General features: G+C 39.0%; 1 protein-coding gene across 1 annotated transcript in view; it reads left to right on the forward strand.

The window, feature by feature from the left end:
- The window catches only part of LOC136862739 (2-aminoadipate transaminase), a 147207-nt gene that overhangs the window by 37058 nt on the left and 88590 nt on the right, over positions 1 to 21559 (forward strand). The window contains exon 3 of the mRNA XM_067138966.2: positions 17210 to 17364. Within this exon, the coding sequence (XP_066995067.2) occupies positions 17210 to 17364 (155 nt within the window). The remainder of the gene's footprint in view (positions 1 to 17209; positions 17365 to 21559) is intronic.

A 21559-nucleotide genomic window follows, 5' to 3' on the forward strand; every position in this document is an offset into this window, starting at 1 on the left:
CAACAGGTTTATATTAAGAGTACAGAAGCTATGATTGTACATGGTAACAATCAAAACCAACAAAATCTACTGAAGGTCCGTCACCGCACTCAGTAGAATCGGCTTTCTCTTCATATCCACCGGGCGAGTTGACCGTGCGGTTAGGGGCGCACAGCTGTGTGCTTGCATCCGGGAGATAGTGGATTGAAACACCACTGTCGTCAGCCCTAAAGATGGTTTTCTGTGGTTTCGCATTTTCACACCAGGCACATGCTGGGGCTGTACCTTAATTAAGGCCACGGCCGCTTCTTCCCACTCTCAGCCCTTTCCTTTCCCATCGTCGCCATAAGACCTACGTTTCAACGTAGAGCAAATTCTAAATAAAAAGTAAAAAATCTTTTCGCAACCCCTTCCAAGGAAAAGTTGTATCCACACTACTGGCCACTGAAACTATACGCCACTGCATTCATTCATCATTTAAGGTACAAGATAAGTCCGAATAGTGGTTGGATACTCAAAATACACCGCCATAAATGATGCGGATCTAGCTCAAAAGTATAAGGAAGGGTAAGGGACGGGATCTAGTGTTTTAAGTAGAATCAGTATCAATAGAACGTGACTTCCCATTTAAAAAATGTTTCATGCATCGACTGCGATTCAAGCCTGGGCCGTCCTGATGAGAAGATAGAACCATTGGAAGTGAGTTATCACGCCCGCCAATACAAAATAGTTACCCGCACTTTTGATGGTGCCATTTGAGGTTCCAATCAGTCCCCGGGCATTTGACAATATATTTAAATCACGCATCCGCGATTGTCTTGCTACTGTAAGAATTAAAAACTTTTTCATATCTTACCGAGGATGCACATAGTGTTGGCTTCTCAGTGACAAAACGGCCCCTCTTCAAAAAAAGTTACTTATATTTCACAAAATGAGGAACTAACGTGCAGCTCACAATCCTGTTACAGTCTTCCCAACGCTGCAACTTAAACACAGTACATCTCTCGACCACGGTACAACCCGAGGATCCCTAGGACATTGTTGTTTCCTGGAACCGATACCGTATGCAAAACTGACACGATGTTGTAAGTTTGCAACTGTTCCTGGCCGTCGCTCCCGTTATCTCGGTGGTCACGTTCCGGCCCCCTAGTGAGTAATCCCTTGCTAATTGCCCCTTTCTTCATGTCTTGACATTTTTCAACACACGGTTACATTCTCAATAGTGAGACCTCTACAGGGAAATATCCCCGCGCATCACAATTCTAAGTGTCTTCCTTTCATTCAAGCAGTACAAACATGGAGAATTATCTATGGCTCTATTGAACCCTGCTAGTAGATTCTTGTCGCTGTGTTAAATTAACATTTCGACGCACGTTTTTAAGTTGTTCGTACCGTACGTAAAACGGCTGATCCTCGCTCTAGGATGATTAAATGTTATTATAGTATTCCAGTGAATACCAACAGTGTTAATATTTGAAATAGTAAATGTGTGATAATTTAATAAGTATAGCAGAATGCCAGGAAGTTATATGTGACGTGCAACCAGCCATTATGGAAGGGTAAACAGCAGAGAGGGCCAAATGCCCCCCCCCCCCCCCTCTCCCTTGGCTACGCCAGTGGGAATGACCATTCTTCGAGTGATATACCGGTGTACCAGTAACAAACTCGAGCACGTGGTGTCAAGTAGTTCATGGATGGCCGGCTAAGAAGAAATCTACAACTGAATTTCCGGAAATAAACATCAGAAATAGGTTTTCTGCCCTAAATAATTTAATTCTGGAAGAAAGTGATCGCGCGCGTTAAACCAAATTATCGCGACCCGCTGCCGTTGCCGTGCCGAGGTTAAAATTTAGGCCTAGATTTCAGATTCAAGACCCAGTTAGGCCTAAATCAGCAAAGGTAGCTGTGTTTGGTGATAGCCAAGGAAGGGGAATTGCGGGAGTGATAAACGACGAGAATATATCAGGGACCGGAGAAATATATCCAGGAGCTTCTATCAGCAGTGTCCTGGAAAACGTAGAAGAAGCAACTAGGAATTTCGGGAGCGGCGATGCAGTGCCTATCATCGGTGGGACGAACGATGTAGCTCACGACGACGCCAAGAATGTAAGATCACAACTTAAACATAGGCCTACATTAGGGAAGCTGATCCACACTAACGTCTTTGTAGTGAAAGTAGAAACTCGTGTGTGAACATTGAAGTGGACAAGGTCAATACAGATACTGTTAAAATTTGTAAACATTTTCTGAATACTCAGGTTATTGAATGCAGCAGTTTTGAGAGATGGCCTCCATCTAAACAATTCAGGTAAACGAAAGATAGCAAATATTGTTCTAGATTTTATTAATCTTAAGATATGTACTGTAAAACAGGCAAGGGGCTGGCCCGGCCGAGGCGGTAAAGGCGTGCTCGGGTCGCCCGGAAGGACGTGGGTTCGAATCCCCTTCAGGAAGTCGTAAAATTTAAGAAACGAGATTTCCACTTCCGGAGGTGCATGTGGCCCTGAGGTTCACTCAGCCTACACCAAAAATGAGTACCAGGTTAATTCCTGGGGGCGAAGGCGGCCGGGCATAGAGCTAACCACTCTACCCCATCACGTGCCGAGGTTAACAATGGTGGAAGCCTTTACCTTCCACTCCTCCAAGGGCCTTCATGGCCTGTAAGGAGGTGACTTTGCTTTACTTTGCTTTGCTTATTACTGTAAAACAGGCAACTGACCAGGAAAACTAGTAGAAAGAGCCAGCTGTACTTCAAGCTAGAAAATGAAACTCAGAAAAGTAAGGAATTTCAAATTACCCAATTGCAACAGTCAAGTTTTAGGGAGGAAGGGGGTCTGAGATTGCTCTTGGTAAACTGTCAAAGTGTAGTAAATAAACAATTAAAATTCGGTACATTGATGGAATCTTATGAGACTGATGTGGTGATAGGAGTGGATTCGTGGTTGAGAGAAGGGGTGGGTAATAGAGAAGTATTTCCAGAAGCGTACACAGTCTATCATAGAGACCAAGGAGATAAAAAAGGGAGGGGGGTGTTTATTCTGGTGAAGGAAACTTATTGTTCACATGAATGGTTTACCGATGAAAGGGATGAAATATTAGGGATAAAATTAGTCTGTGATAATATGAAGGAGGTGGGAATTATAGGAACATACAGGCCTGGAAGAGAGGAAAGAGACAGGCAAATATTTGAGAAAATAATAGATTATACTCATAAAAACAATAATAATGATATGGTAATAATTGGGGGAGATCTAAATTTGCCTGAAGTTGAATGGAATGGAGCTGCAAGTGAAGCCCATGAACGGAAACTGGCAAATAAGTTAATTTGGGAGGGAGGATTTACACAAGCAGTACAAGAACCGACTCGTCTCAGTAACTTACTAGATGTATTCTTGGTTAAACCATGGGAAATTGTTGATAACACTGAGGTACGTTATACATTTCCAAAATTTCTAAATTTATAAAAATAATTTTTTAAAAAATCTAAATTTTCACAAGTTAACACTGAGGTAATTGAAGGAATAGGAGACCATAAGGCTGTAATAATGGATGTAGGACTCGTACCAAAAAGGCTTAATAAGAGGGTTACACAAGACAAGAAATTGTACAGAAAAACTAAAGTTGATGAATTTGGGATTTACCTTAAATCACAATTCAGTTGTTGGATAAGTGAAGGGAGTAATGTGGATACACTTTGCGCTAAATTTAAAGGAATCATTTGGGAAGGAGAGAAGAGATTTGTACCTGTTAAGAAGGCTAAAATGACCTCAGACCCTGTTTATTATACAAGGGAAATAAGACAATTAGAAAGAAAATGTAGAATAGTAAACAGGAAAATCAAAGAGGGTAGGGAGAGTAGAGAAACTAGAAAACAGCTAATGAGGAAACTGAATAGAGTGAAAAAGGAAGCAAAAGAGAATTATATGAATGGCATACTTCAAGAGGGTAATGACCACAAAGGGAAATGGAAAAAGCTGTATTCATATATCAGGAATAAAAAAGGATAAGGAATCCAAATTCCTACAATGGTGGGAGAAGGGGGTGAACACTGTTTAACAGATACTGAAAAAGCAAACCTATTTAGTAGGGAATTCAGGGATTCAGTAGATGATTGTCAGGAGTTGGAAACCGAAACAGAAGATAGAGTGGGAGAGACACAGAGGGAAACAAGAAGCTTCTCATTCACAAATGAAGATATTTTCAGAGAAATCCAACTGCTTCAGCAAGGAAAAGCAGCAGGAAGTGATCAAATTACTGGGGAGGTATTAAAGACAATGGGGTGGTACATAGTGCCTTATTTAAAATTTCTCTTTGACTATGCCATAAATAATAGTGCAATACCAAAGGAATGGAAGGAATCTATAATAATACCAATTTATAAAGGAAAGGGTGATAAAAAGAAACCAGAGAACTACAGACCAATCAGCCTGACCAGTATAGTTTGTAAAATACTGGAGAGTTTAATATCAAAGTAAATCAGAGGGATATGTGATGATAAAAATTGGTTCATGAGGAGCCAGTATGGATTTAGAAAGAAATTTCCTTTTGAGGCACAAGTGGTGGGATTTGAGTGGGACATATCAGATCAATTGGATTCAGGTGGTCAGTTAGATTGCATAGCCATAGATCTTTCCAAACCCTTTGATAGAGTGGAACATGGAATATTATTAAAGAAATTGGAGGGAATAGGATTGGACGTAAGGGTTATACGTTGGATAAGAACATTTCTAAATTCAAGGGTTCAGAAAGTCAAAGTAGGAAATAATATATCGCAGGAAGAGCAAGTTTGGAAAGGAATTGCACAGGGTAGTATAATCGGTCCGTTACTTTTCTTAATATATGCAAATGATTTAGGAAACAACATAACATCAAAAATAAGATTGTATGCAGATGACATAATTGTTTATAGGGAAATAAATAACATCGAGGATTGTTTAGAATTACAAAGGGACCTTGAAAGTATCCAACAATGGGTTGAAGAAAATAATATGAACGTTAATGGAGGCAAATCAACTGTTACAACTTTTACAAACAGGAGCTTTAAAACTGAATTTGAATATACTTTGGATGAGGTAGTTATCCCAAAAGATGGCATGTGCAAATACTTAGGTGTGAGATTTGAAAGTAATTTGCACTGGAAGGGTCATGTTGATGACATTGTTGGGAGAGCATATAGATCATTACATGTCATAATGTGGCTACTTGAAAGATGCAATAAAGAATTAAAAGAAAAAAGTTACTTAAGTATGGTTCGTCCAGTATTGGAATATGCAAACAGTGTTTGGGATCCTCACCAAGAATACCTAATAAAAGAAATAGATAGTGTGCACAGGATAGCAGCAAGATTTGTAACAGGGGATTTCAGAAGAAAGAGTAGTGTATCAGAAATGATAAAGGAATTTGGGTGGGAAACTTTAAGTAAGAGAAGGTAGAAAACTAGACTTATAGGATTATATAGAGCCTATACAAGAGAAGAAGCATGGGGAGATATCCGTGAGAGGCTTCAGTTGGAAAATAATTATTTTGGCAGGACAGACCACAAATATAAAATTAGAAGGAATTTTAGCAGAAGCGATTGGTGTAAATTTTCATTCATTGGGAAGGGTGTGAAAGAGTGGAACAGTTTACCAGGGGTAATGTTTGATCCTTTTCCAAAATCTGTACAGATATTCATGAAGAGAATAAACAGCAACAGAGAAAATATATGAAGTGTTAGAGGGTATTTGGCCAGTGCAGGTTATTGTAAATAAAAAAAATGTGTGTGAATAAATTAATTCCATCCCCTGGTCTAAGGAGTTTGGACAGCCAAAGTAGGGGACTACCTGTAGGGGTGAAGTACAGTGGGGATTTCGAGGGCCCTGGGACCACTACGGTAGCTGTGAAGGTCCTTCAGGAACTCTGAAAAGTGGTGGGAAAAGGGGCACTGGTTAAACACAGCAGGTTGTTATGCTACTTAGGTTCCAGAATGGGTAAAAAAAAAAAGAATAAATAAATAAGTAAATAAATGCAATGTACATATTAATGTATTATAGTATCATTGTATAGTATCATTTGAAGTAATTCCACATCTATATATATAAAGTAGCTTGTCCTGACTGACTGACTGATTCATCATCGCCGAGCCAAAACTACTGGACATAAAGAAATGAAATTTTGGAGATATATTCATATTAAGATGTAGGTGCTCGCTAAGAGAGGATTTTTGGATATTCCGTCGCTAAGGGGGTGAAAAGGGGGGTGAAATTTTAAAATGAGTGTGTCTATATCTCAAAATTTTAAAAGTTTACAGATGTGAATATTGGTATTTAAAATCTTCTTTAAAAATAAGGAAACACGTATTTTTTTGTTTTGAGACAATCCCAATAGGAGGGGCGAAAAAGGGTGAAAAAGGGGTTGAATGCCTTTAATCGGGATACCGGTACTTATATCTCAGAAACTGAAGATATTACAGACATGAAAATTGGTACTTTTGATCTCTTTTAAAAATAAAGAAACACGTATTTTTTTGTTTTGGGGAAATCCAATTAATGGGAGGGTGAAAAGGGGGTGAGTTTTTAAAATGGGTGCATCTATATCTCAAAACTTTAAAAATTTACAGATGTAAAAATTGGTACTTAGAATCTTCATTAAAAACAAAGAAACACGTATTTTTTTGTTTTCGGAAAATCCCAATAGGAGGGGTGAAAAGGGGTAAAAACGTGGTTGAATGACTTTAATGAGGATACTTATATCTCAGAAACTGAAGATATTACAGACCTGAAAGTTGGTGTTTAGGATCTCCTTTCAAAATAAAGAAATACATATTTTTTGTTTTTGGAAAATCCAATTAATGGGGAGTGTGAAAAGGGGGTGAATTTTTAAAATGAGTCTATCTATATCTCAAAACTTTTAAAGTTTAAAGATGTAAAAATTGACATTTGGAATCTCCTTTAATAATAAAGAAACACGTATTTTTTTGTTTTCGGAAAATCCCAATTGGAAGGGTGGAAAAGGGTGAAAAAGCGGTTGAATGCCTTTAATGAGGCTACTTATATTTCAGAACCTGAAGATATTACAGACCTGAAAATTGGTATTTGGGATTTACTTTAAAAATAAAGAAACAGGAATTTTTTTGATTTTGGAAAATCCAAATAATGGAGGGTGAAAAGGGGGGTGAATTTTTAAAATGAGTGTGTCTACATCTTAAAACTTTAAAAGTTTACAGATGTAAAAAATGGTATTTAGAATCTTCTTTAAAAATACAAGAACACGTATTTTTTGCTTTCTTTAAATCCCAATAGGAGGGGTGTAAATGGGTGAATAATGGGATGAATGCCTTTGATGAGGATACATATATCTCAGAAACTGAAAATATTACAGAACTGAAAATTTGTATATGGGAGCTCCTTTAAAAATAAGGAAACACGTATTTTTTTGTTTTTGGAAAATCCAATTAATGGTGGTTAAACAGGAGTGACAAACTGGGGTGAATTTTTTGAAAGACTATATCTACAGAATATCTGAGAAACGTAAAATGTTACAGACGTAAAGAGTGGGTATTTGGAATCTCCTGTAAATGTAAAGAAAGATAGGTGATTTGTTTTTGGAAACTCCACTTAAGGGGAAATAAAAAGGGGTGAAATTTTAAAAAGCGAATTTCTACAGTATATCTCAAAAATTTAACATGTTACAGAAGTGAAAAATGGTATTTTTATCTCTATTAAAAATAAAGAAACGTGTATTTTCAGCTTTCGGAAATACCACTTGGGTGGAAGGGGGGGGGGGGGGTAAAAGTGACTGAAAATGGTGTTGAATTCTTTTAATGAGGCTACTGATATCTCAAAAATGAAGATATTACAGACGTGAAATTAGACATTTGGAATCTGCTTTAAAAGTAAAGAAACACGTATTCTCGGAAAATCCAATGAAGGGGGGGGGGGGTGAAAGAATTGAAAAAATAATTGAATTAATTGTATGAGAATACATACATCTAATAGAAACTAAAGTTGTTACGGACGTGAAAATTGGTATTTGAATCTCCTTAAACAAAGAAAAACGCGTTTGGGGGGCGGGAGTGAAAAGGAGTTGAATTCCTTTCATGAAGACACATAAATCAAAAACTGAAGAAGTTAGAGTCGTGATAATTACTATTTAGAAGATCCTTTACTATTAAGGAAACAAGTATATTTTGCCGGAAAATTCACTTACGGGGTGTGGGGGGAGGGGAGTGTGAAAGGAAGTGAAAATAAAGTGAATTATTTTTATGGGGATACTTATATCTCAAAACTGAATGTAACAGATGTGAACATTGGTGTTTGGAATATCCTTTAAAAATAAAGAAACACGTCTTCTATTTTTTTGGGGGGGGGGGTGTAAATAAACTTAACGGCGGTGGGGTGTAAAAAGGAGGTGAGATCAATTGATTTTACTGTTCATAATGTACTTAAGGAGCCTCCGTTGCTCAGGTGGCAGCGCGCCGGCCTCTCGCAGCTGGGTTCCGTGGTTCAAATCCCGGTCACTCCATGTGACATTCGTGCTGGACAAAACGGAGGCGGGACAGGTTTTTCTCCGGATACTTCGATTTTCTCTGTCATCATTCATTCCAGCAACACTGTCCAATATTTCATTTCATTTGTCATTCAACGATCATTGCCCCAGAGGTGTGCTTCGGCAGTCGGCACAATTCCTATTGTCGCCGCTAGATGGGGCTTTATTCATTCCATTCCTGACCCTGTCGAATGACTGGAAACAGGCTATATAGTTTCGATGTACTTATTCTGATCATAAACCGATCATTTTTAATCTTTCCTGGGTTCTTTTTCAACAGCCATCTTTTCCTTCGGAGAACGTTCTTAGATTACAGTAGATTCTCCTGGCATGTAAATAAAAATTTAAAAACATTTGAAATAAACGATAGGAATGAGATGGACCGTCAAATTGTTCACCTCTATAATAAGGTCAATAATGCACGGAAGTATGTCATTGGTATCGCCAGAAATCCCGCACACTTGCCTACGCGCGACGATGGTGCTGGTCACATTGTAACAATGACACTGGCAGCAGATGTAATTTACCGCCAAGTAGCTATCTTGCATCTTGCTGTGGGGTTCAGAACATCTTTTAATAATACAATAATAATAATAATAATAATAATAATAATAATAATAATAATAATAATAATAATAATAATGTTCTGGACCGTTGTCAAATGTGCGGACTCCCCTGGAAACGGGTCCTGGACGGGTAATGACTAAGAATGCAGTCCGGCCGCGGGTTCAGTACCGCCAAGGCACCTAAGACGACACCACGCCGGATCTCCTGAAGGATTTGATCCATATTAAAAACGCTTATAGGAAAAGATGGCAAAGATTTAGGGACCCAACTGACGGGGTGGAATATCTGGACCTAGCCCGGGAAGTACGAAATCGATTGCTGGAAAGAAAGATTGAAAAATGTGAGGAAACATACCGTAATCTATTAGAAAACGAGTCAGATCGCGAATTTTGGCGGATTCTCGCAGAAAACGAGTCAGACCGCGAATTTCAGCGGATTATATATCTAAAACAATAAGCATTCAATTCTAAATTTCAGTATAATACCGTAGCGAAGCACGGGTACCTTGCTAGTACTGTATATCAGTTGACTATATTTGTAAGTAGTACAGGGGATATTATAAGTAGAATTTTGTAAACAATATAAATCTATTAAGGATGAGCTGTGTGTTTAATAGAAAAAAAATGTTAGCATAAATTTTATAATATTGTATTATAGGAAAATTTTGTTCGTCTCTTGTTAATTTAAAATTTAGTGCTTGACAATAATGTATTTTAGTGTACCATTTGCCACCGAGGTAGACATCTCATTTGCAAATGAAGAGATTTTGATTTGATTTGACATAACCACAGGATCTGATTTAGGTAGCATTTCGATGACACAATGTCTTTGTGTACCTCGTCATTCAGGTGCAGCTACATTATACAGTGCCAAGAAACTACCTCCAGGCTACTGCAGGAGTGCCATATAATTTTCACATTACAGCCAGCATCTAGCAGGTCTCTACCTTGTAATTTATTTATTTTTTTAATGCTATTTGGTCAGGGCTTCGACCTATAGCGATCTTTTGCCCCTACTTGCACCTGATGATATGAACCTGCGTGTAATTGGAATTGCAGAAGTGCAGAGTGTTGAATGTGAGGAAAGGAACATTAAGGACGACACAAATACCCAGTCCCCTGGCCAGGGATATTAATCATTTACAATTAAAAACCACTGACCTGGCCGGGAATCGAACCTGGGGCCGCCGGGTGACAGGCAGACGCGTTGCCCCCTACACTGTGGGGCTGGTCAACCTTGTTATTACTTCTCTTCATCCTGGTGATGTAATGCCTGATACTACAGGCCTATGCCTTCTGGTAGCCAGAATCCTTCTCTATACTGGCAGAATGACCCCAGGAATAAAAGCAATCTTGATCTAACTTCTTAGACTGTGGCAGCTGATGCTAATGCTGTTGTCAGTGGTGCCTTGGGTTGTTGTGCCATGTCCCACATTGGTGAGTGGCCGATATTTTGTTATCATTACACTAGGTTTTGTCAAGGCTGACTGATTGACTGGGAGAAAGACAGGTATATTTATGCTAGAAAGTTGGACTGTGCTGTGAAAGTGCTCTCATATGGGAGTAGTGTGGGGTTCTGCTTGTGCTTTTAGTGCCGGTTTCCAGACATTAAATAGCTGTAATCCCTCATCTCTTGAAGTTATTTAGGTGTTCTTGAATTTCTGTAGCTTCTCTTATTTCTCTGTTATGAAAGTGGTGGTTAGAGGCTAGAAACTTGATTTCATCAAACAGGATGTGATGTCTTCAGTGTGATGTGTGTTCAGCTATGGCTGCTGTAGCTGTGTGTATCTTGTGTTCATTCCATCTTGTTGCTGTCTACAGCTGCGCAGTATTCTGTTTACTCCTTCCCATTGGAGCTGGAGGTCATCCTTCACCAGTCAGGTGAGATTGCGTACCTTCGGTCTGGAGCTGAATGTGGTGTGCATTCCATGTTTCTTCATGTCCTGTTTGTGGCAGTGTATATTAAGGAGGGCTCTATGTTCTCTGTCTTACATCGTGCACAAGACATTTCTTGGCTTGTGTCTGATAGCTTGTGCTCTCTTACTGTGAGAGTAGCCATTTTTTCGCAAAGTGGACTGAAGTGTGTTTAATTCGGTTTTAATAGCCTCTGGTGTGTCGCACAACATCTAACAGGGTGGTTGTTCTTGAACTCTTCTGTGGTGGGTGATGCTGGGAGTCTGTATGCAGGTACCAACTGGTATGTGTGGGTTTCTTACAGATAGTGCAACTTAACATCCTGTCCAGATTCAGGTTCACTAGGAAGTCCAGGAAAGGGATAGTTCCATTCTCTTCCAGTTTGTATGTGAATTTTATGTTGTTCTCTATACTGTTTAGGTGTACAGCCAACTCCTCAAGTTTTTCAGGCCGTGTGGCCACACTAGAAAAATATTATTCATGTACTTAAGCCTGCACTTAGTCCTGTAGGGAACTGTGCAGTGTGCAGTCAATTAGAGTATTCCATGAAGAGGTTGGCTACAATTGGTGAGAGTTGTGAACATATGGCGACTTCTGACAAGCTATGAAGGTAAGGTAAGGGTTATTCTGCCCGAAGGCAGGTCCGAACCTCCGCAGAGGTGTTCCTGATCCGGAGTTTACGTGCGGTAGGGTGGCCAGTTCCTTTCCGCTCCTCCATTCCCTTACCCCCCACCAACAGCGCATGGCAACCCATCCAACTCCTGACCACGCCCAATGTTGCTTAACTTCAGAGATCTCACAGGATCCGGTGTTTCAACACGGCTACGGCTGTTGACGAGCTATGAAATTACAAATTAATGGAAAGAGAAGCCAAGGAATACCCTGGTTCCAATAAAAAGCCTAGATTTAGAACACTGTATAACTGTTAGGTTCTTTTTTCAGATAGTTTATAAATTTATTTATTTAAAATTGGTTTTGGCAGACTGAAAACCTAACAGTTATAAATTAACTGATTCGAAAAAAAAAGAACATTACATGGCAATGGGACCTATGCGAAGTGGTGGAATGGTATAGTAAAATGTGTAAGAATTAAATTTGTTTCAACCTGGATGCATCTAGCTAAGGGAAAAACTTATCGTCGCCATAAGACCTATCTGTGTCAGTGTGATGTAAAGCCAATAGCAAAAAAAAAAAAAAAAAAAAAAAAAAAAAAAAAAAAAAAAAAAAAAAAAAAAAGAATTAAATACTTTCAATGCTGTAGTAGCTTTTAACTTGTAGCTAGCAGAATTGGTCAGAAATACCTGGAACTGACTGTCATGCCCTCTCGAAGGCCAGAGCAGGGATATTGTACTGTTGACAAAGTGAGTGACTGTAGAAAGATTTGCCCTTTCCAACACTTTGCAAGAGGTAAGGGTACCCGGTTCGTCTTCGCTCAACTTTCCGACCAACATGTTTGCTATGTATCTACCACATGCATCTGTAGTCTCATCTACAACTCCCCCATATCAGACAGTCAAGTAACTCGGTTTGGATTTCTTCAATTACCAAAATGTAGCATTTGTTCAAGTTCGCTTTCTGAAGTGTAAACTTTTGAGGAATAGTCTGGTTGAAATACTTCTCAAGAAAGCTACAGAAATGAGCATTGGCTAATCTATTCCATGGATTATTGGCAGCAAACATTGTTTGAACAAATCACGGGTAAACTCATTCTGTCTCATAGTGGAGTGGATAAATGTTCTTGTGTTAGTAAGGTTTGTTTTGTTTTGCCACTGCGAACTCGCTTGGCGTTTATATGAGCTGAGGTACTAATGTCTTGTGTGAGCTGATAATTTTTTCAGAGGGAACATGTTTGTCACAAACATAACAAAAAACTATTTTACCATCTGTGATATAAACTGCATTGCCTCCAATCCAGAATTTTGCTTGTTGTTAAAAGGGGCCTAATATATAAGGTCATTGCCCCAATGAATGTTGCAAGATAATGTCTACTACTTCTTTGTTTCAATATTGTCAGTGTCTTTTCTTAAATTTCAAACTTGGAAACACATCACTGAACAGGTCAACAACATGGTGATAATCAGCACAGAAATATTTAACTATTAACTCACATTCACATGCATGATATACACTGGATTTCAGTAGCAGGTGGAACTCTGAGCACTGCACACAGACTAATTTGTTTCTTTCATAGGAATAGTGTTTGCCGCACTGAGTTTCCTATAGCCCACCAAAAAGTAAGTCACTTCCTATGGACCATTGAGCCATTTCAGCTGTAGTTCCTTTCCCTTCCCATCTGAACCAATATTTACCCTGTTCTTGGTATGGTTGATTGACATTCCAGGTATTTTGTCATGTAAATACCTCGTAAGAAAGCACTCAGTTGATGCTATCTGGACCGTGGACTGTTGCTCCATGCAGTCACCAATTAATACACTCTTGTACAGTGTTGACAGGAATTGATGCACACTGTGTTGTGTTCTTGTCTTGATTTTCCCTTGAAATTTTACCACAGCTGTAATGTTCATTCAGAACAAGGCCACTCATTCTGAAAGAGTCCACAGCATTAATTAATGTACATTTTCTTGAAGACTGCTTTTGAAACATGTTAAAATATGTATAATAAAAGTCAAAAACATGCACAATAAATCCAAAATGTGAAATTTATGCACTAATTTCAAATATATATGCAAATGTGCATGTATGTGCATTATTAAACTAAACTTATAATTCATCCAATTTCACCTTCAGACACACTCCTTTCTTTTTTTTTTTTTTTGCTATGGGCTTTACGTCGCACTGACACAGATAGGTCTTATGGCGACGATGGGATAGGAAAGGCCTAAGAGTTGGAAGGAAGCGGTCGTGGCCTTAATTAAGGCACAGCCCCAGCATTTGCCTGGTGTGAAAATGGGAAACCACGGAAAACCATTTTCAGGGCTGCCGATAGTGGGATTCGAACCTACTATCTCCCGGATGCAAGCTCACAGCCGCGCGCCTCGACGCGTACGGCCAACTCGCCCAGTACTCCTTTCTTGGTTATGAAGAACTACATATTGGCAAACAAAATATCCATCACCGGGCGAGTTGACCATGCGGTTAGGAGCTCATAGCTGTGAGCTTGCATCCAGGAGATAGTGGGTTCGAACCCCACTGTTGGCAGCTCTGAAGATGGTTTTCTGTGATTTCCCATTTTCACACCAGGCAAATGGTGGTGCTGTACCTTAATTAAGGCCATGGCTACTTCCTTCCCATTCCTAGGCCTTTCCTGTCCCATCGTTGCCATAAGACCTATCTGTGTCAGTGCAACATAAAGCAAATAGCAAAAAAAATATATATATCCATTTGCATATGAATGCGATGTCTAGTGATAAATATAAAGCAGAACATTCCGTCGTTATTTGGAATTATTTGTAAAGGAACAAAGGGGCTTGGATAGGAATAGTTCAAAAAATTGTATATCAATGTCACTACCAGTATTTCCTCCATTTTAAACAAGAAGTGAAAAATGGCTTGCAAATGTAACAAAAAATGAGATCTTGTAGTAAATTTTCAAATCCTCATTCTTCACTGTAACAAAGGTTGTTTTAAAATGATATATGTACCAGTATTATCTTGGTATGTATCTAAATTACATATGCTTTTCAGTCAGCCAACACATTAATTATGATACCCAGTTACTTGGTGTGTATATATTTAATTTATAAAAGGTAAATTAAAGGCAAAATAAAGAAGTATCAATACTACTACATCTTAAAGAATGAGATTTTGAGATAGAGCAAGGCAGCAATACATAAAATAAACTGAATAAAACAGAAATACTGGTTTTGTGTTCTTGAGGAATTCACAATTCAGACTCTACTGAATATGAACTCCCAAAGTTTTTAAACTCTGTACTATTATAGCCAGCTAAAGAGTAATACCAGACAATTTTATTATTGTTATTGACTTTACATCCTACTAACTACATTTACTGGAGATAGTGGGTTCAAGCCGCACTGTTGGCAGCTCTGAAGATGGTTTTCCGTGGTTTACCATTTTCACACCAGGCAAATGCTGGGGCTGTACCTTAATTAAGGCAACGGCTGATTCCTTCTTACTCCTAAGCCTTTCCTATCCCATCATCGCCATAAGACCTATCTGTGTCAGTGCAACGTAAAGCAAGTAGTAAAAAAAATTACATTTATAGTTTTTGGTGATGCCAAAATGCCAAAATTTTGTCCTGCAGGAGTTCTTGAATGTGCCAGTCAACCTACCAACACAAGGCTGACATATTTGGGCACCTTCAAATACCACCAGACTGAACCAGACAATTTGTTACTAGATTTAAGAAAATGGCAGAATTAAACAATAGAATTCCTTAGCAAAATTGTGTTCTAACAGAATAAAAACTTGATTGAATTGCACAAATGTTAGAACGTTCTCTTCAGACATCTTATTCTCTATTCCCTATTCTCTAGACATGTTATTCTGTATAGAGTAATAAATAAGTTACAAGATTGTGAGCAACTGCAAAATGACCACGATAATGCTGTGAGATGGACAGTAGGCAATGGTATGATGATAAACGGGTTAAAAGTCAGGTTGTGAGTTTCACAAATAGGAAAATTCCTGTGAGTTTTAATTACTGCATTGATGGGGTGAAAGTTCCTTTTGAGGATGATTGTAAGGAATGATCTTCATTGGGGTAATCACATAAATGGGATTGTAAATAAAGGGAACAGACCACTGCACATGGTTATGAGGGTGTTTAGGGGTTGTAGTAAGGATGTAAAGGAGAGGGCATATATGTCTCTGGTAAGACCCCAACTAGAGTATGGTTCCAGTGTATGGGACCCTCACCAGGATTACTTGATTCAAGAACTGGAAAAAATCCAAAGAAAAGCAGCTCGATTTGTTCTGGGTGATTTCTGACAAAAGAGTAGCATTACAAAAATGTTGCAAAGTTTGGGCTGGGAAGAACTGGGAGAAAGGAGACGAGCTGCTCGACTGAGTGGTATGTTCAGACCTGTCAGCGGAGAAATGGCGTGGAATGACATTTGTAGACGAATAAGTTTGAGTGGCATCTTTAAAAGTAGGAAAGATCACATTAGGAAGGTAAAGTTGGAATACAAGAGGACAAATTGGGGCAAATATTCATTTATAGGAAGGGGAGTTAGGGATTGGAATAACTTACCAAGGGAGATGTTCAATAAATTTCCAATGTCATTGAAATAATTTAAGAAAAGGCTAGGAAAACAACAGATGGGGAATCTGCCACGTGGGTGACTGCCCTAAATGCAGATCAGTAGTGATTGATTGATTGATTGATTGATTGATTGATTGATTGATTGATTGATTGATTGATTGATTGATTTGTGTTGTCTTGCTTGGGAAACACGTGTTTCAAAACTCTCAACTTATAAAGCAATTAATTTTTTAACAGAGCATCTGTAGTCCAAGAATTACAACCAATGCTAATGGTACTGTCGATCCACAATTAATCCTTTTTCTCAGCAAAACCTGTTTCATTTACATGGCCATGGTTATATAAATTCAAAAATCAATGAACAATGAAACACACAGAATTCCTGATTAATTCATGATGTTCCTCTGCATTATGTAAAAAAAAAAGGTACCGAGCAAGTGGCTGCATGGTTTAGGTCACATAGCTGTCAGTTTGCATTCAGGAGATAGTGGGTTTAAATCCCACGGTCGACAGCCCGGATGATGGTTTTCCATGGGTTCCCATTTTTACACCAGGCAAATCCTGGCTGGGGCTGTACTTTAATTAAAGCCACATTCACTTCCTTCTCACTCCTAGCCCTTTCCTATCCCATAAGACCTATCTGTGTTGGCACAACATAATGCAAATTGTAGAAGAATTTTTTTGGTAAAAATTGGAGTATAGTGTGATGTAACTGCAGGAAGAATAATACCGCTCACATGTTTTTAGGACATTGTAAATTCAGGGAGGTACTCCACTCAAATACTTGCATGGGTTTTTGAATAATTATCTGATAATGAAAGATGATATTCTTATTTTTAACAAAATTCTGCACCAACACTGCTCACAATTCTTTGGAATCAGTGAGAAATTTTATTTTGTTCATATGTATTTTGTACTAATTCATTTCAGCTAACTGTCGTGAAACTCTTAGCATTTCAGAGTGTGTTTCATTTTAGTTGTATCAGTTATATTTCCTAGAATTGTTGCTTATTCCAATCTATGTAAATTTGTGTTTTAGGGAAGATCTAATTCTAACCTGTGGTGCAACTCATGGATTGCAGCTTGTTATGACAACATTTCTTTATCCAAATTCTGTTATATTTGTTGAAGAAGTAACCTACATGATTGCACTGGAAACATTTAAGCAATATCCATGGATGAAAGTAGTGCCAGGTAAAGTTAAATAATTAATTATATGAATGTATAAATATAGACTTAAATAGCATACGTGATTAAGGCCAGTTAAACCTGCCATGCTTTTCCAAAGATCATTCTGGTACTTGTTTTATTTTCTAGTCACAAGATAAATTCTGAACATATCACTGACTGAGCAAATGTCATGGGATAGCGGAGCACTGATGTGCAGGTGTGTTGTCTGCGCACCACACGCCCCCTGTGCCAGCGGCAGTTGTATAGGAGACCTTGTGAGCAGTGGCTGTGCATGTGACAGGTGTAACGTGGAACATCGTCGTGATCTGACACCGTTCGAACGGGGTATGGTGGTCGGTGCCCGACGGATGGGAAGTGCGATTTCGGAAGTAGTGTGGGAATTCGGCTTCACACGATCAACAGTGTCCAGGGTGTATCGTGAATGGTTGAATGCGGGTGTCACCGTCCACAACAGACGAACGACCGCCCGTCCAGCCACCCTCGATGACCATGACCGGTGACATCTGAGACGGATTGTCAGTAGTGACAGACGGGCAACCGTGCAACAAATCACGGCTCAATTCAACACAGGCCATGATAGACATGTCTCCCAGTGGACAATCCATAGGAACATGGGTTCTATGGGGTATGGGAGCTGGCGCCGCACACGGGTGCCACTGTTAACCCAACATCATTGGGCACAACTACGCGCATTTGTCGCCAGTCACCAGGGATGGACACTGGAACAATGGCGTAATGTGATATGGTCGGATGAATCACAATTTCAACTGCACCATGCCAATGGGAGGCACCGGGTATGGCTCAGACCACATGAAACGATGGATCCCGCCTGCCTCGAAGGTGAGGTCCAGGGCGCTGGTGTGTCTGTTATGGTCTGGGGTGCATTTTCCTGGTACGGAATGGGCCCCCTAGTTGTTCTGGAAGAGACTTTGAATGGCACGCTGTATGTTGAGCTGCTCGGAGACCACCTCCACCTATTTTTGGCCTTCTAGCGCCCAGACGGTTCTGCGGTGTTTCAAGATGATAACATGCCGCCACATCGCTCCCACGTCACCCGGGAATGGTTCCAGGAACATGCAGTGGAGGTCCAAAGACTGCCATGGCCATCCAGGAGCCCCGATATGAACCCTATCGAGCATACGGTCCTGGAACGCAGGCTCCGTGCCATGGATCCTGCACCCACAAACAGACCAGCATTGGTGGCCGCTCTGCAAATGATTTGGTGTCAGCTGCGTCCAGAGGACTATCAGGGACTTGTCGACTCACTTCCATGGTGTCTCACTGCAGTTCGCAGGGCCATAGGAGGCCCCACACGTTATTAGGTGACTATCCCATGACATTTGCTAAGTCAGTGTAATTCTAACCTGTGGTGCAACTCATCGATTGCAGCTTGTTATGACAACATTTCTTTATCCAAATTCTGTTATATTTGTTGAAGAAGTAACCTACATGATTGCACTGGAAACATTTAAGCAATATCCATGTATGAGTAAGCCACCCGTCTGAAGGTCAGTGTAAAGGGAGTGTGTTGAGAGATGATCCCCCTTCAGGCACCCTGTTTTCATTTAAATATATTTTTAAAAAATTGTGAAATGATATCTATTGGTTATAGTACTCTGTGTCCTTGTGGCAGCCTGCTAGTATTACAGGAAGATATCTAATTATAATAATATAGACAATTTTGTTTAATGAATGAAATTCTCATAAACTCAAAAAGCACAATTCCACTCCCTCTTCTTCAGAAAGAACTACATAATTTGACATTTGAACGTAATTCAAATGGTTTATTATAAACTTATATTTTTGTCATCATTCCTCATCGCCCTGTCAGAACCCCTTAGTGGTGTATTGTTTTAAGTCCATTTCTTATTTGTATCCTCATAAAAAGAATTCAACTCCCTTTAACCCCCTTCCCTTCAGTTGTTTCCCTCCCCCCTCCCAACTAAAAAGCGTGTTTCTTTATTTTTAAAGGAGATTCCAAATACTAATGTTCACGTCCTTAACATCCTTCGTTTTTGTGATATAGGTATCCTGATACAAAGAATTAAACTAATTTTTTAACTCATTTACCCACCCTTAATTGGATTTTCCAAAAACTAAAGAATGTGTGTTTCTTTATTTTTAAAGAAGATTCCAAATACAAACTTTCACGTCTGTAACATTTTCATTTTGAGATACCAGTATTCTATAAAAAAATAATTCAACCCCTCTTTCAGTCCTCTTTACCCCGCCCCCCCCCCCATGTGATTTTTCCAATAACAAAAGAATATGGTTTTTTTCCTTTTTTTTTCCTAGTTGCTTTACATCGCACCGACACAGATAGGTCTTATGGCGACGATGGGACAGGAAATAGCTAGGAGTTGGAAGGAAGTGGCTGTGGCCTTAATTAAGGTACAGCCCCAGCATTTGCCTGGTGTGAAAATGGAAAACTACAGAAAACCATTTTTAGGGCTGCCGACAGTGGGGTTCGAACCATCTATCTTCCGAATACTGGATACTGGCCGCACTTAAAGAATATGTTTTACTTTATATTTAAAAGAGATTAGTACCAGTTTTCACGTCTGTGACATGTTACATTTTTGAGATATACTCATTTTAAAAATTCACCCCTTTGTCAATCCTGTTCACCCTCCCCCCACCCCCCTTAGGTAGGTTTTACAAAAACAAAAAAATACATGTTTTTTAAAGGAGATTCCAAATAAAACTTTACATGACTGTAACATCTTCAGTTTTTGAGATGTAAGTATTCTAAAAAAATATATATATTCTACCCCTTTCTCACCTCTTTTCACCCCCTTAAGAGGATTTTTCTGAAAACAGAAAACACGTGTTTCCATATTTTTAAAGGAGATTCCAAATAGCAATTTTCATGTCTGTAACATCTTCAGTATTTGATGTATAAGTATCCCCATAAAAAGAATTCAACTAAATACACTTCTCTTCACCCAGCCCACCCCCTTAAGTGGATTTTCCAAAAACAAAAAAATACGTGTTTACTTTTAAAGGAGATTCCAAATACCAATTTTCATGTTTGTAATATCTTCAGTTTTTGTGATATAAGTATCCACATAAAAAGAATTCAACCCTTATCAGTCCATTTTACCCCTACCCCTCACTGAAGTTTTTTTTTTTTTCAAAAATAAACAAATACGAGTTACTTTTATTTTTAAAAGAGTTTAAAAATACCAATTTTCAGGTCTGTAACCTGTTAAGTTTTTGATATATACTGTACTAGCAGTTACCCGCGGCTTTGCTTGTGTGGATTTCGTAAAATAATAAAAGTAATCGTTCCCCGGTACTGTACTAAGACATTATCTGAAAATCCCTAAAGTATAAACATTCACCGACAAATTGAGTTTCATTTATAGGTCCCGCAAAGAGAGCTTGCCAAAGAAAGCTGCGCAGAACATCGGCAGTGTTCGGGTGGGCTCGGTAGTAGCACTGCACGCCCCCCTCACTTCGTTAAATCGCTTTACTGCCAGCAGTTGTTAATGAACCGTCTGCGCTGGCGGTCTGGCCAGCTGAACTGTGACCAGCGTTCGAGTGTGAGACTTTCTTAAGTCACTGACTATCTTTTGAAACATATAAAACTGAATTTAACTTGAAAAATCTGAATATCTGCATTTAAAATGGAAATTATGAAAATTAACATTCATTAAATAAAATACACACTCGTCGAACCTTGTACTCACACTTACTTGTTACCTGCTTACTTTCACATACGTTATTTGAAGGGCGCCAGCTGCCACTCAGTGCAGCAATAATAGAATGAGACTCTTGACTATCTCTAGGGTGTGGGGTAATCAGCTTACTTTTGACAACATACCATATAAGTTCTGGGAAAAGGAGATTGGCATTTGGTTTCCCCATTAATTTTGAGGTTAAGATATTTTACTGTCAATGAAATAAAACTATGAATTCGTTTGATAGAACAATATATATTCTTTAAATAATATATCAAAAAATAGTGAGTCTTGTTGCGATAAAACAGATGAGAATATGAAATTATGACATTGCAACTGAAAGAAACTAGGCATGAATTTGAATTCTTCTTGACCGGACATTTAACAGTTTATATGAAATATTTCCCTCACTGATTCACTTGACTGTACCTTCAATACTTTGAGTGTAATTACGACGTATTCCTTTGATCTGGTGTTTACTGTAGATGTGTCACGCCTAACTTGGTGATACATCC

Source organism: Anabrus simplex, chromosome 2 (assembly GCF_040414725.1).
Source record: "Anabrus simplex isolate iqAnaSimp1 chromosome 2, ASM4041472v1, whole genome shotgun sequence".
In the NCBI taxonomy this organism is placed as follows: domain Eukaryota; kingdom Metazoa; phylum Arthropoda; class Insecta; order Orthoptera; family Tettigoniidae; genus Anabrus; species Anabrus simplex.